Source organism: Corylus avellana, chromosome ca9 (assembly GCF_901000735.1).
Source record: "Corylus avellana chromosome ca9, CavTom2PMs-1.0".
Classification (NCBI taxonomy): Eukaryota; Viridiplantae; Streptophyta; class Magnoliopsida; order Fagales; family Betulaceae; genus Corylus; species Corylus avellana.
The window spans coordinates 6,748,786-6,765,002 of record NC_081549.1 but is presented as its reverse complement, the minus strand read 5'-3'; the positions used below and the strand labels follow the sequence as shown (position 1 = coordinate 6,765,002).

The 16,217-nt window shown below is 34.5% G+C and overlaps 2 protein-coding genes and 1 non-coding gene across 3 annotated transcripts; 1 reads left to right on the top strand and 2 right to left on the bottom strand.

Moving 5' to 3' along the window:
* Positions 1-3,530: 3,530 nt before the first annotated feature.
* LOC132161798 (uncharacterized) lies at positions 3,531-5,787 on the top strand. Its single transcript, XM_059571992.1, has 4 exons — positions 3,531-3,840; positions 4,700-4,806; positions 4,944-5,062; positions 5,518-5,787. The coding sequence occupies exons 1-4, from the start codon at positions 3,558-3,560 to the stop codon at positions 5,609-5,611; spliced, it is 603 nt and encodes a 200-aa protein (XP_059427975.1). The 5' UTR covers positions 3,531-3,557; the 3' UTR covers positions 5,612-5,787.
* On the bottom strand, positions 4,394-4,467 carry TRNAN-GUU (transfer RNA asparagine (anticodon GUU)). Its single transcript has one exon. It is a non-coding gene; the product is annotated as a tRNA-Asn (tRNA).
* A 488-nt stretch (positions 5,788-6,275) lies between the features above and the next one.
* Positions 6,276-14,695, bottom strand: LOC132191430 (rhomboid-like protein 15). Its single transcript, XM_059606444.1, has 13 exons — positions 14,603-14,695; positions 13,208-13,373; positions 11,987-12,290; positions 11,658-11,690; positions 11,476-11,567; positions 11,294-11,367; positions 8,909-9,003; positions 8,763-8,832; positions 7,908-8,089; positions 7,277-7,322; positions 7,129-7,191; positions 6,808-6,882; positions 6,276-6,709 (listed from the first exon to the last, which is right to left on the bottom strand). The coding sequence occupies exons 1-13, from the start codon at positions 14,624-14,626 to the stop codon at positions 6,704-6,706; spliced, it is 1,230 nt and encodes a 409-aa protein (XP_059462427.1). The 5' UTR covers positions 14,627-14,695; the 3' UTR covers positions 6,276-6,703.
* Between the last annotated feature and the right edge of the window lie 1,522 nt (positions 14,696-16,217).

Sequence of the window (16,217 nt, the reverse complement as noted above, 5' to 3'; positions counted from 1 at the left end):
ACAAAATTACAAAAAAAAAAACCTCGTTTAGAAATGCGTTTGAAAAAATAGTGGTTTCAAAATGTAAAAGATTTTATATTTTTGTGCATCAAGCAATAGATTCGCGATTTTACTAAACCTTCTTTTTTTTAACGTTGTTTTGAAATTATTATTTTTTCAAATCTCACGTTAAAAAACTGTTATTTTTTAAAATCTCACGTTTTGAAATTGTTAAACCAAACAAACACTTAACCAAATATCCCAAAGCTTTCCCCTTTTTTTCTCTCTCCCGCTTTAAATGGAAAAAAAATAAATAAATAAAAAAATAAAATAAAATAAATACCCCAATGCTTCAAAACTGATGACTCAATTAGGGAAAAAAATTACCAACTTTTAGACGATTTTTCAAGTTGATGAGATCACTTGAACGGGCCCAATTGGATATCAAATTCAATGAATTGCCTGCGTTTATGGATTATGCTCAAGAAATTGTTGAATTTACTTGCCATATAAAAGGAATAGCCTTAAAATAAAGCTTTTGCCAAAAAAATAGCTTTTTTTTACCTCAAAACTCCATTTTTCAAACAAAATCACAAACATTCTCTAAAGCACTTACAATATATTTCATGGTATCAAAGCTAAAAGTATTGAGATCAAACATTGATTCTGTCAAATCATTCCCAATTTTTAAATTAAGTATTTCTCGTACAAAATTTTGCTTTTTTATTCTTTTTGTTTATCATTTTTCTATCATATTATTAAAATCTTTCGTGAGTCTTTTTAAACTTTTGATAAAGCTTTTTCCTGAACAATCATAAACATTTTGCTAAATGGAATATCATGCCCTAAAATACTGCAATCTGCATTAAATTGGGCTCATACGACTAGCGGTGTCGACCCGGTCCCAGTTATTAGCCAAAACCAGAATCGGGGTACCCCGGTTATTCATTTTGGAAAACTGGGACCCAATTAACCGGTTACCCAATAAACGTGTGGTTCAGGTTGGTACACAGTTATTCGGACCAGGTAACCGAGTTTTTTTAAAAAAAAAATTGTAATTTAAGCTTATTTTAGGTATTGGGCCTAAAATTTGAGCTTAATTTAACCATTTTGGTCCATTTTTTAAAAAAATTATTAGCATTTTTGTTCCAATAAACTATTACCTTTTTGGTTGGTAGTTTTTTAGGAACAAGGTAAAGCCCAAAAATCTTTAAAAAAAAAATCAATGTTTTTGCCTTTATGGGCCTAAAAAATAAAAATCCAATTTTTTAAAATGACATAAAAATCATTTTAAAAGCTTACCTACGTAAAACAAACCAACAACAAAAAGAGGCGGAAGTGCGTGGAGTGCTAAACCTAAAGTAAAAAGTAAAAATAGAAGCCATTTTTTTTTTTTAATGTATATATATATACCCGGTTACCCAGTTATAACCGAGTGCCAAAAACCGAAACTAGAACCGGGGTACCCAGTTATCGATTTTTTTCCAACCGAAACCGGTTCCCCAGTTTTCCAGTTCTCGTCCCGGTTTCCCAGTATTTTTTGACACCCCTACATATGACATTGGAATCATGATACAACTTTCTATGCTGAAAAATGCTATTATAAGACATAATGCTTAAGATAATATTTTATCTATTTCATAGGAAGTTTAATTTACGAAAATCATGCAATAAAAATATAAAAACTTTTGAGAGGAGTTTACTTATATAAATCATATAATAAAACTTTTAACTATTTTTTATAGGGAAATGCTATGTACTCTATTGGTGTTCGTCTAGTATCATCTTAGTCTTAGATAGATATTATTTTATAAAAATGCAAAAAAGAAAGTAACACTTATTTTTCTCACTTCATTTTTAAAAAATAATATACATATAGGACTAGAAAGATACCATAAAAACTCTAAGAAAGCACATAACATTTCCCTTTTTTATAAGAGTGTTCTTAGCTTGTGTGATTACATTTTATATATTTTGCACTTCAACTCTAGCGTTTTCCCTCTATATATAACTCGTCTGCAGGGACCATTTTCTTGTGTACACTTTCAAATCCTAGTCATAATATGAAATTTCTTAATCATTTGGGAATGTTTTATTAAGGTTTTCAAACCTGACATCTATCTATTAACTAAAGTCGCAGCTAGACATTTAAATGTCAAATCACTACTTATCTTAAAAGTATAAGTTGATAGAAATAGGTAAATTTAATTATTTAATTAATATTTTAATATTCCCCTTCACGTGTGGGCTTGAAATCCTTTTTAATAAGTGAGGTCCAATAGATTAGCTATGATACAATGTTAAATAACTAATTATTCAAAAAAATTAAGCTGATAGGAATATATAAACTTAATTATTTAATCAATACTTTAACATTAAAATTATAGTTTAAATTTTTTTTAAAAACACCTATTTACCTATTATTTGAAAACGCGAATTTTTTATGTTTTCAACTCGCATTTTTTAAAACATGCAATTCCAAACGATAAATTTTATGCAATTTGATTTAAAATTACTTTTTTTTTTTAATTTTTTTTTTTATCTATGTATAGATAAAAAATGAATACTAGTTTTAATTTAAAATATTAATTTAATCTTAAATCTTAGAGCATGTTTGGGATTACGCTGGTAAAATAGAGCTTTTAAGTCAAAAAAAGTTTTTGGGCAAAAGTTTTATTTTTAAGCTTTTGCCAAAAGTGCCTTTTTGCAATTTTTAGGCTTTTTGGACCCTTAAAAGCGCTTTTAATTTTTTTTTTGATCAAATGAGTACTTTTTTTTTCAAACGAACTTTTTGCGTGTTAAAAGCATTTTAGGCTCCTCAAATGTAATCTCAAACAGGCTTTATGAATTCTTAAAAGTGTTTTTTAATTTTTTTTTACCAAACGAGTACTTTTTTCTTCAAACAGACTTTTTGAGTATTAAACAGACTTTTAAGTCCCTTAAACGCATACCCAAACAAGCCCTTAGACTTGAATCCCTAAACACCACATTATCAGTTTATTGTATAGAGCTATGTAAAGTTTGAATTCTATATAACCTTTACAAGAGTATTGATAAGTGAGACTAGAGTCCTAACTAGAATACAATGTTATCTCTTAGAATATGAGATAAATTAACAACGAGACAAATATATTATCTCCTTCCTCATCTTGATTCCTCTTGTGACTTATCTTGAAAGTGGTCTTTATCTCTAACAGTCGGCCACCCCAAATTGGCCGAGAATTATTAGTTGCAAATAGGTACAAAGTAAAACTAGAAATGGTTTTGTATTTTGCCCTCAAAAGAAATTTAGAGAAGAAACTTTTTGTGACTGCACATGAACAGCACGAGCCACGGCAGAAGGAGTTCAAGACGATCTGCATGATGCACTTGGAAATATCTACGTGCATGGACGGCACGTGGCGCCATTTGAACTTCAGTTTAGCTGAATACCACAGGCTACAGCCAAGTTTCTCTGTGACCTTCCACGCATGCAGCCTCTCCCTGCTGCCACGTCTACAGCCCAAAAATATTCCAACGCAAACCTGCGTGTATATATATATATGTGTGTGTGAGAAGAAGAGGGAGTGAAGCGATCGATGGAGACGCAAAGTGGTGCGGTTGCGGGTGCAGCAGCGACGACGGCGGAGCAGGCATTGATGGAAAAGAGCGAGGAGAAGAATAAGAAGAAGATGAAAGTGATGGTGGCGATCGACGAGAGCGATGGGAGCTTCTACGCGCTGAAGTGGGCGCTTGATCACCTCTTTGGGTCTATGGGTATTGCGCCGGAGACGAACCCGGAAGAGGTGGGCACGGTCGTGATGGTTCATGTTCAGCAGCCCTTCCAGCAATACGTCTTCCCGGCTGGGCCCGGGGGAGCCGGTTCGTATTCCAGGAAAAAGAAAACTCCTATTTTATATTCACTTCTACGTTGTCAAATTAGTTTTTTGTTTTGTTTTTTTTTTTTATTTCACTTTAAACTCGTCTCGGTAGCCTCCAAATTTTAAAACCTCTCAATATCTTAATTTGAATTTCTGAACCTTCAAATTCAGTGACCTCTGTCATCGGAAATTTGGAATTAAGGGTAAATTAAAAAAATTTATTAAAAAAGTCAGAGTATCTCACTTTTAACCTTTAAAATCTAAAAGGATTATTGATTGTAATTGAAAGTTTTAAATAATTTTTATTTCATTTCATTGTGAAATACATAAACATAAAACAATAACTTTTTAGCCAAGAAAAAAAGTAGCATAAGAGAAGAATAGTTTGAAAAAGCAAATTAAACTTTAATTAAAGCAAGTTAACTTTAATTAACTTTAAAAAGGAAATTAAACTTGAAAAAAGTACAATAAGCAGTGAGCAGATTAACTTTAGTTTAGTTAAAGCAAGTTAAAAAGAGAGAGGTTTTGGAAATTATAAAAGAAAAAAGAACAGACGCTAGAGGAAGGGGTCGAACCTCCGACCTTGTGGTTAACAGCCACACGCTCTAGCCAACTGAGCTACTCCAGCTCCTTGATGCCTTTTGGTAATATAATTTATATAACGTTAATAAATAGTTAACTTTTGCAGATTCGACACTTCCAAACCTGCCATAGAAAAGAAAATAAAAAAGTTTATTAAAACTTCCAGTTGCCATATTTATGGAGTAATCCAATGCAAGCCAGAAATATAATCCCAATTATTGCATAGTTTTGATGACATCTAGAGCTTCATATATCAATTGTGGATTTTGGTTATACAGCTTTTTATGCAACATCTACGGTAGTGGAGTCTGTGAGGAAAGCCCAGGAAGAAAATGCTGCAGCAATACTCTCACGTGCATTACAGATGTCCAAAGATCATAAGATGGTAAGCCTACAACTTCTCAAGTTAATTTATGAAGCAGCCTCCTTTATATTTCTTCTTGTTCAAATAATTCCTTTTTCAATTAATGGACTATTAGTGCTTTCAGATTGCTGATGCTTTTGGACAATGAACTTGTGCAGGTGAAAGCTGAGACCCTAATTCTTAATGGGGAGCCGAAAGACATGATTTGCCAGGCTGCAGAGCAAATGAAGGTTGATCTCCTGGTAGTAGGTAGCCGTGGCCTTGGCACCCTCAAAAGGTGACCTTTAAACTTCCATCTCCACCACATTTTTATGAAAGAATGCAACCACTTCTAGTTAGTCATGATTACTTGAATTGTCTAACCAGGCATTGCTCTATGTAATAAAATAAGATTAAAATAAATAAATTTGAAACATAAAAATTTAGATAACACGGCCAATATTCTTAGGATACGCTTATAAACTTAATGGCAGGCCTTAGTTTTACGGAAAATGATTCTCTCTATTTCAAAATTCCTCAATTTTCTTTATTTAGTTTATTTTGAAGGGTATTGCATTTAATTCACTACCATCATTAAAAATTTTGGACAACATGGAGGAAATAGAGAGGATCCGTTTCCTAGTTTTACACACTAGGGCATGAGTTTGAATCCCATAATAAGAATTATGATGGGACTGAATCAGCCTTTTTAATTAGATTTTGTTTTTTGATGAATTCAATGGTGGTTTGCAGGGCATTCTTAGGAAGTGTAAGCGACTACTGTGCACATCATGCAAAATGCCCCATCCTGATCGTGAAGCCACCGACGTTGGAGTCTACCAAGTAGTTATTTATGATATTTCTAGCTATGTGCTCAAAATGTTTACTATATTTTCTTGTTTAACTATTGTGCATAAAAACTATCTGTAAAAATTGGTGTATGATATAGTCCAATAATGTCAAGTTTCGTCATTTGAAGAAAGTGAGCTCTTGATAACCTGCTGTGATGCATTTGGTAAACACTCTTCACTGTCAAATTTCTTTTGGTAAAATTTGAAGTTCATTGCACTTTTGCTATTATAAGTTCAATTGGTTTCTTCACTGTCGCAAGGACTCATCCTTTTTTTTTAATAAGTAGATCAATTTCTTTAAAAAGGGGTGGAACAAAAAGAAAACTAGAAAAAAAAAGACCATTGAATAGTTTTTGACACGACACTCGCAAGCTCGATACGAATCCAATACGAAATTAAATAGTTAAGGTTAAAAAATCTGACCTATGTAGTTAAATGAGTCTTATACCAATGCTTCAATACAACCCGATATATGACATAATGACTGACAATTTTTGACATAAACCAAAAATTCAACACGAACCCAATGCAAAATTAGAAAATTAGTGTTGATAGGTTTAATTAAATAGATTAAAGTTAACTTATGTAATCTTATTATACACATGCGACTGAATTCAACACACAATCATGAATTGTCACCCTACTATTGAACACTTAATATAAAGAGATTTGAACATTTCAGTCTATTTTATAAGTCTTCAAACTTCAAATGCAGGAGAGGTCTATGGTCAGAATTATACAGGAGAGGTCTAACGGTCAGAAGGTGGATTAGAGTAAGAGATACACTGTAAAATTGAATATGAATGTTCCAGTTAGGCATAACATGTTTACAATTTTTTTTTTTGTTTGTTTTGTTCTTTTTCTTTTTTAGATTTAAATTTGTTTCATTCTTTCCTTTTTCTATTCTTCGGTTTAGCAAGAGTTGGTGTATTTCGGTCTTTCCCCCATCGGTCTCATCGTCCTGTCTAAATGGCTATTTGAAAATATAGAGGAAGCACGACATAAAACATGACAGAAGCAACCAACTAGGCGAACAGAACTCAGCTCATGGTCGGTCTCAATGAGAACTCGAAGCTTATTTTGCAATTTTATCCCTGCAGATAAAACACGATAATCCCGAAAATTAGAGCAGGCAAGAACAATCTCTATGAGCTCTGGATGGTCAAACTATCATCTACAAAAGCAAACAAACCTGTTGACTCATGAGAATTTCCACAGCCACATTCAGATCCCCGTCAGCAGCTGCTAGTGCAACTTCTACCTGTGTCTGAAAGAGTCCCCACAACATTTGAATTTAGAGAGCCAAGCATCTAAAACTTTCACATAATCATGCTATAAGAAGCAACAGGTTACAGAAGTTATTATAGAATTTTAGCCATGTTTTTGTAATTCACTAAAGAAAACGTGGAACAAAATTTGTAGGTTACTAAAAACCCCTGCTGCAAAATTATCAAAGACATGCATATAGTGGAATGGATAATTAGTGAGAGCAAGTAGGGAGATGCAACCTTACCTTTTCAAAACCCATTGCTACAAGTTTTTGGATTTCTTCATCAGAAGCCACTGAGCCCTGCGTCTAATTACCAAGTAACAAAGAGAGATTCAGACAGATAATCCAGAAGGGAAAATGTAAGATTCAACTATTAAATTAATGATGAAACCTGATGGATTACAGGAACTCCAGCTGCTGCATTACCTGCTTGCCGCCTAAAATTATAAAAAACAAAGAATAAATGAACATTGATAGGCCACAAAAATGCAAAGAAAGCATATTGCTAGCTGCTCAGTGTTGGTTCAGTGCACCTAATATGCTAAAAATACAAGTTTTAAGTAACAGATGAAGTCAACACCTCATTTGACAGAACATGGCTCATTGGCAGAAATTTTGACTCAATTAAAGACCCTCTTGTATTATTTGGCAAGATGGATAAAACTCAATTGTAACGAGAAAACATTATTTGGCTATCGCTATTACAAATGTCACTGGACACATCATTGCCTATATACATTAAGTTTTATGCAGTAGTTCATCTTGAAAATAGAGTGTAGGACCTCAGCCCATATAAATTGAGTTTTATTGTCCAAAACTCTTTTTCCCCCCTCTTTTGGGGTGCTCAGAGGGGGAGGGGGGGTAAACCTCTTTATTTCAATAGGTTTCATAGTTGGGAAAGAAACATAATCAAACAACAATTTCACACAACTAAGTACAAAATTATTTCAGACAAATAATCAGGATAATCTATATAGAGACAACTAGACTATAAAGCGCACACACAAGTCTTTTTCTAATACCTTCCATCAGATAACTGTTCTCCTGGACCAGTTGCTGCTACGTCTGATGAACGATCTGGGCTGCTATTATCCAAGAGTCTAGCCTGTAGGTTTGAATCTGAATTACCACCAGAAACCATTTGACTTCGGCCGCCTCCAGGCGTCCTTCCCCTCCCTGGGAATCTTGGATCATCTTGTGTTGACTGCATGTGATTAAACAGATCATAATAAATCTATAGACAAACACTACTTTTCTGAGACAGATGAGGCTAGAGGATTCAAAGATGAAAGGGACAGCAGTAACCAAAAGGAAAAGAGAATAAGTGCTGTTGACTTAAACTAAAAGGACAAAATTTTGACCATTCTTTTCTCCAGCTTGAATTCATTAACATTCAACCATTTCCCTGAGTTCACTCAGGTTTAACTGCCACTCCGTCTAAATTTGCTCAAATTATTTGAAATTCATCCATAATGAAGTGAGCTTGGAAGAGCCAGAGAATTGTCCATTTCTTCTCCTCTTCCATCTTCTAATGCCACAAGTTGATGTGGACCATAACCTCAGAATTCTCTCTAAAAATATTCTGAACTCTAAAACCAGTAATTAGTGAATCATTCTTATGAAACAGAAGGAAATTGCTCTATTGTTACAACAAAGTATATTCCCAAAAGCCGCACCAGGGAAAAGATCAGAGCAAGAGTTAGATCCCTTTAAAAATAAAGCCTGCAATTGATTTTCTAAAGCTGAGACTTGAAAAAGATACAAAATTAGGGCACTAAAAAAAGTGAATTATTGAACTTACATCATGCCAAAAACAAGTAACGAATAAAACGTATGGAGCAAATTAAAAGATCCTGAAATGGTGAATCACACAATACCTGAGCAGATGAGTCTCTTTGTGGCATCCAGGAGGACAAGTTTCTCCAAATATTTCCAGAAAATAATCCACTGCTTAAGAAATAATATCAAATTATGTTTCTAGTGGGAAGATCAATAATCAATTACTGTGAAAAGCATAAGATACCTAGAAGTTGTATTTTGGCTCGAATATGTAGGGATGTAGCCCGCAGAATTCCCACCAGTGCACAAAATAAATTTAGGTCGCCTGACGCAAGATGACTGAAAATCATATTAAGAAAGATCATATTCATTATGGTCCATCCATATTATAAATGCATGGTTAGAACAATAGGGTTGCCCATTATATGCAGCTACCTCCCTATATAGCATGCCATCTTTCTGCAGTTACCATTTTGACAAGGAACAAGAAAATGATACTAAAAAATAAGAGAATATTGAATAGAAGTTATTAAGTTTCCTGATTATCTATGACTTGTAAGTTAACAGAACTGAGAGAATACCCAAAAGTTGAAAGTGGAGACTTCTAAATAAGTAGAAAGCAGGCTATTAATCAGGGGGAAGCCTGAACAACATTATGCAAATTAAACTTAATATTACTAGTTGCACATGCTTTACCGTAACAGCCTGTCAAAAATGATTTCCCTATTTAGAGCCACATGTATCAGATAATTCTCAATACTAGTCTCTTAGACAATAAAATTAAGCATTTGTATGCAACATGTTAACAGAGTTACAAATGATGTGGTAAGATCAGAATGTGTTCTTTTGAGGTAGTACAAAGACAAGGTTTTTTTACAAATACAACCTGTAGCCCAAGTCCATTAACAAGGTTTTTTTAAGTCGCCACTTATATATATATATATCAAAAAGGTTTTCTAAAGCCGCCGGTGAAGAGCACGAAATTTGTGCATGATCATTATTAGGACCATCATACTTGGTAGATTATATACTAATAATGAAGGGAAAATTTGATAACGCAGCAGATAAGGTCATAATAGTATAAACAAAAATAGGTTTCCCAGCTCTTGTTTCATCTCTGGCCAATCGTGATAGGTGCTAAGTCATTTGAATGTCAAAAATTCAAACTCAACAGAAAACCAGAAAAATAGGAAAATATATGGTATATGCCAGAAACTAAGCCATTATTCTGGCATGATGTGTGGTGTGGAGATACGGCTCTTAAGACAGCTTTCCCTGGTCTTTTCAGTATTGCATGTGCGAAGGATGCTTCTGTTGCGACCCTTTTGGAGGTGAGGGGTGGCTATAATTAGTGGAATGTTAGTTTTTCTAGAGGGGCTCATGATTGGGAGGTGGATGTTTTTGCCTCTTTTTTCCAGCTGCTGCATTCGGCTCGAGTGAGATGAGAGTGTGAAGATAGGTTGTGGTGGATCTCCTCCAAAAGAGGCCAGTTCAAGGTTAGACTTCTTTATGCGTCCTTGACTGGTTCTAAAAGGAGGCGCTTTCCTTGGAAGAGTGTGTGGCGTACACATGCCCCGCCGAGGGCTAGTTTTTTTGTGTGGTCGGCAGCTCTAGGCAAAATTTTGACCCTAGATAATCTAAGGAAGCGGCAGGTGATTGTGATAAACAGGTGTTGGTTGTGTAAGAGGGATGAGGAGATGGTGGACCACCTTCTTCTTCACTGTGAGGTGGCCTATGCTTTGTGGAGTGCTTTTTTTGGGCTGTTTGGGTTGTCTTGGGTGATGCCGAGACGAGTTTCTGATTTGCTCGCCTGTTGGTGGACTTCGGGAAGGAGGGGGAGTGCTGCAGTTCAGAAGATGGTGCCTACTTGTTTCTTTTGGTGCCTTTGGAGGGAGAGAAATAATAGGTGCTTTGAGGATGTGGAAGGATCTTTGGAAGATTTATTATCTTATTGTTTCCACAATTTGTATCTTTGGACTGTGGCGTATGTCTTCCCGGTGTCAATTAGCTATGATGATTTCCTTGTTCGCTTTTCTCTATCTAGTTAGGTGATCCTATTGTAGACTCCCGGTGTACTTTAGGGCGCCTTTACGCTTTCAATAAAATTGGCTATTACTTACCAAAAAAAAAAATATATAGAAGCATCAGAAGCAGCAGCAGCGCATAGGTGCATAGGTGCTAGTCATCAAAAGATCTACTCTAGCAGGAGTTTTTTTGATAAAATAAAAAATAAAAAACTCCTGCTAGAGTAGATATTTGTAGTCAAATACAATTATTATTTGCTTTATTATAGGCTTACTACTCTAGCAGGAGTTAGGGAATGGACTCCTAGCTCTGTCCTTGTAAATTGTAATCCTCAAAAGCATCAGCACTAGCTGTCAAAAGATCTTAGATTATCGGATTCTGAAATCTACAACGCTCTCAGATTAGTAATGAGCCAGGACAAATTGCATGGAAATAAGTGCCTCTTGACAACAAGAAGTATAAATGATGTAGGACCCTCCCTCCCAGTTCCATGTCCATTCCCAGCTGCTAAACTTCACTTATACTACTTTCAAGGAAGAAAGCATAAATTACTTTCCCCATAGTGTTTCTGTAACAAAAAAGCCAGTTTCATAAAGATACTTACAAGCCAAGATGAGGCCTCAATGGCAGAATAGAAGGATGTTCCAGGCATCAAGAAGTTGAATAAGCCATTAGTATCTGAAATCAGAATCTCCACTGAGTTCCTTATGTAATATGGCAGAACAGGAAGGAGAAGGACAAGAAAATGGGACGGAGAGAGATGTATCAAACACAGAGGAAACTCACATGCAAATCCAGACAAAATGCCACATAGGTGTCCTAGTAATGAGACATTTGTCATAAGAAGCTGGAACACTACCAACAAGATCCATGCATACCTGGAAAATATAATTCAAATAATCATGTCCCATTTCCAATAAATTACATGAGGAAATGAAGAAGATAATAGACATCAGATAAGCATTTACCATTTAGCAGGCACATTAAAGAGTCCAAAGATGCTGTAAAACGACAACAAAAGGTTGTAAATCAAAGAGTTCGTACATGGATGGAATTACAAAAACCATGTAATGACTACCAGATGATAATTATATTGAGAAAATAGGATTCACTCATGCACATACAACAGCATGAACGCAAAAGTACCCATGCATTTCAATGTGCTCCTAATGCATTTGGAATTTTAGTTCTCACAGATCCATTACATATAGAATCTCAAAAATGATGTAAAAAATCGAAGATTAACAATGATCCTGTCATATAACATATTGCTAAACTAAGCATCAGAATGACCTACCTCCTGGATTGGACTCCACTCAAACTTGTTTCAATCACAATCATAGAAAATAAGATCCCCGAGAAGCCTATTGCACACTCATTCATGAGATCCTGATAATGGTTGAAAGGACTATGTGCCACCACTAGTGCAATGAGAAGATGAAAAATAGCATTGGTTGTAGCCAATAGAATTATCATGTACAACAAGCGGACAGATCCCGTGATTCTCTCCAATTCAGAACCCAAAGGAACTAACGCCAACATGTTGAACAGAACATGAAGCAGTGAACCATGAAAAAGGACGGAGGTAAAAATCCTGTAAGCTGTAAGAAACAAAAAGAGTATGGTTAACAGCCCTAAAACTGATATAACTCCTTTTCTGAAGACAGTGGATAAACTAAAAGATAAATGAAAGCACAAAATTTATATAGATAAATACATAAAAATAAGAAAGAAAGAACATATGTGTAGTTTCTTCTTCCTTTACAACTAACATCTAATTTCCTACCAAAAAAACAAAATATATATATATATCTAATACATGTATATAAGGATAATCAAAGGATGAGCCTAAAGATCAAAGGGATGAATCTGAGATCAGATCCCGACCGGTGTGAGGGATGGAGCTTTTGAACGTTACAGCCCAAAGATCATAATGCAGCCTAAACTTAGTAAACTCTAGACAGGCCAAACTAGGGCTTGCATAAACATTAAACTGGACTGTTCTTGGGCTCAACATTTATGTGCCCAACATAAATTCAGGAAGACCATGGGCTGCCATTAGCTAAAGGACAAGTGAGAATGACCAGAGGTCATGATTTTATAAAATAAGAAACAGTTTTCTGTGGCGAATATTTTGATATATAAAATATTTTTCGAGATTACTTTTAATCTCACACAGGCATGAGGAGATCTAGTACATGTAAAAGGACCTCTGCACCAAAAAAATATATATCACTTAACCTTGCAAAGATACAAAATGCTAAAAATTTTGCCTCATTCCTTAAAAAATTACTACAGATATATAAATAAAATATGTTCTGATCCCATTATATGCACCAGTCCGCAGCCATCCCATCATACCATCAAGCTCACCCAACATAATAGCTGGATGAAGATTTTCTTAGGCTGAGCCTTAAAGTGCATGCTGGATTTATACCTAAGGTAATTTAAGGGGAATTTAAAAGTAAACGTTGCACAATTATTTCAAGAGAGGCATATCCAATCATCAAGGATGTACCTTGGAACCGTGATAGAACTGCAGAGGGCAAGAAGCATACTTCAAAAAAGGAGTCATATCCAACCAATAGACAGACCAAGTAAATAATCCCACAAATGACCACCACGGCAGAAGTAAGGAATGGAATGCCATCCCACAATTGCCCCAACCTAGTAGGCAATCCTGACTGTACAACACAACAAAAAACCATTGTAAGTTTAATAACTCAAGATTTAAATAAAAGTAATATTCTGATTGGTATTCAAAAATGATATTTATTATTGTTTTAAAGTATACTTGCCTAATACCCACTTCTAAATTTCAAACAACACCTACTTTAAATCTCAGTGATCCAGAAGTAGTTATAAAAACGGTGATGTCTTCTTTTCTATAATAAGCAATTTCATTGAAAAAGCAGGTACTATATCCGACGCCAGAAGTACACATGCCTGATCTCTATTTATTATACATTCATGAGAGTTTTCCTTTAGCTACATATCAAGCTACTTAGCACATTATATACTTAAACCTACTTCCATTGCAAAGACACCGTTAAAGGGAGTATAAAAAATTCGTTATTACACACTTCCACGAGTAATTCTAAAAGTCCCTTTTATGTCACTCTTGTGTCTCTCCAAAAATGATGAGGCTCTTAAAAATACTATTCGATCAAAATCCGATAATGATCAATCACAAGCTCAATGGTGATTTTAAGAGCCACATCATTCTTGGAGGGACTTGTACCATTATTCAACTTCCACACAAGCAAAATCAAACATTACCAAACAACATTTTTATGCACTTCCATGTCCAAGCTGCTCAAAACCCAGCTAAATATAGTCCGATACCTACACCACTGTATCATTGGAGAAAGGCCTACTCACCCTACGCTTAAAAAAAGAGTATTGAAGAAACTTCATTACCCGAAGCAACAACCTAACATAAATACTCCTAACTATAATTTAAAATGTTAACTAACAACCTAAAAAAAAGAAAGTAAAATAGGGTTTCCAAATCGAATCCACAATTCGTTCTAGATTCAGAAATTCCAAACCTGACTCAACAAACAGACTCAAACCGAGAGAGAGATAATCCCTCTTTAAGATTACAAAGTAAAGAACCAAGCAAAAACTCATTCTTAACAATTCCTACTTCTTTTGTTTCCAAACATGAGAAAGTCGGCCCAACTAAGTCCAACTTAGCAGTTTACTCAGTTTAAGTACAGATTTTTTCGATTTGCTCTACCAAAAATATTCAGAAGCATATTCACAATCTCGATTAATTTCCCACATTTTCTCAGCAACCAAACGGAACATAAATTAAAGTTAGGGTTCTCTAGGCATCCAGAACAATGTGTCGCCAAAATTACGAACCAAAAAGCAGAAACCGAAAAGGAAGGTTTGGATCGGAGCTTACCTCTGTCACAATGTTGGGTCTCATTTTTCTGCGAAATTTTTGCCTGGGACTAATCTACGATGGATTCGCAGTATTGCCTCGAGTACTCAGCCAATCAGCATATGCTCTCGAATTCTCGAGAGTCCAAAACTGAAACCGGGTTCGGGCTAAAAGTTCGGGTGGGTAAAACTCGAATTGATTGATTTGTGCCCACGAATACGATATGGATCTATTGGGCTCGTGGGCTGTCACAGAAAGCGACAGAACTAAAAGTGAGGGGGGTTCGGATCTTGATTCATTACTGATTTGGTGGTTATTTGGTATAATAATGTATACCTTATATGTTAAAAATATGCTAAAAATAAATAAATAAATAAAGTGCAATATTAGCACTGCTAATGTAATTTTTTTTTGGTTAGAAAAATCTATATTCTTTTGATTAAATATGCATCCAAACCATATCAATTTTATACTTTTGAAACGTTTATTTACAGATATTTTTGTTGATGATAAAATTAAGAGAACTGATATTTGTTCCTATTCTATCATTTTTTAATCCAACTTTTTTAAAAATTAGTCATTGGATAGGTAGGATCCACATCTTCACTCATGTGAATTCTATAGCTGTCATGGTTGATTTTTAGAAAAGTTTGATAGGAGAAAGACAAAGATAACATTTAGACCTGGGGTGAATAGGCAGTTACGGACCTACGGTTAGCAGTTATTGGCTAAAACAGCTATCCGTAACCATCTAGGTTAGTAAAATCCGCTAACCGCCTAGATAAGGTTATTAACCGCTAACCACTTTTTAAAAGAAAAAAATTCAAAAAAAAAGACGTTGTTTATATGGCAATACATTAATACCCTACTATATACGACATCGTTTATATATATATATATATATAGCCGAAACTCTCTCAGAAGTGCTTGAAACCGATATATAAATATAACTAAGCATTTGTTATTTTGGGATCACGTGCAAATAGGTAAAAAAAATTGAACTGAGCGGAAGACTAGCATACTACACAAAATGAGCAAGGGGTGGTAAAAACGGTAGAGAAACGTTACTTATGTTTAACTATATGTTTTTACTAATTACTTTAAATTATAAGTCAATGGGTATGTCAAAATATTGTGTTACCAGTACCTGTTAATCGTACTTTTATGTTTGATGGATCTAGAAAGACACAAACCTAGGCATCACACGTATTCTTTTTAATCATCACACTTATTCTAATTTTTTTGTTCACCCTCATTGTTTCATTGTAGAAATTTGCAAGCAATTTGAAAGCTTTATAACTACTTTTTCATCTCACTGATGAAGAATTTATCAAGTATTTGATCGAGAAAAAGGCTAGAACATCAAAACATGGTAGATTGATCAATGAAGTTGATAACATATATAAGTACAATGCCACTAATTTGGGAGGTATACATACATATATTATTATTTTTCAATTATTTGTTTTAGTAGAATGTGAGATTGATTTTTTTAAAAAAAAATAAAATAAAAAAATAAATTTAGGTATATATGTGTCATTTCCATAGGGATGAGAAATTGTACATTTTTACCAAAACAAATAACAGAGAAACATTTAGACCAGCAAGCAATGGTGCTTGGGTACGTACTTGCAAC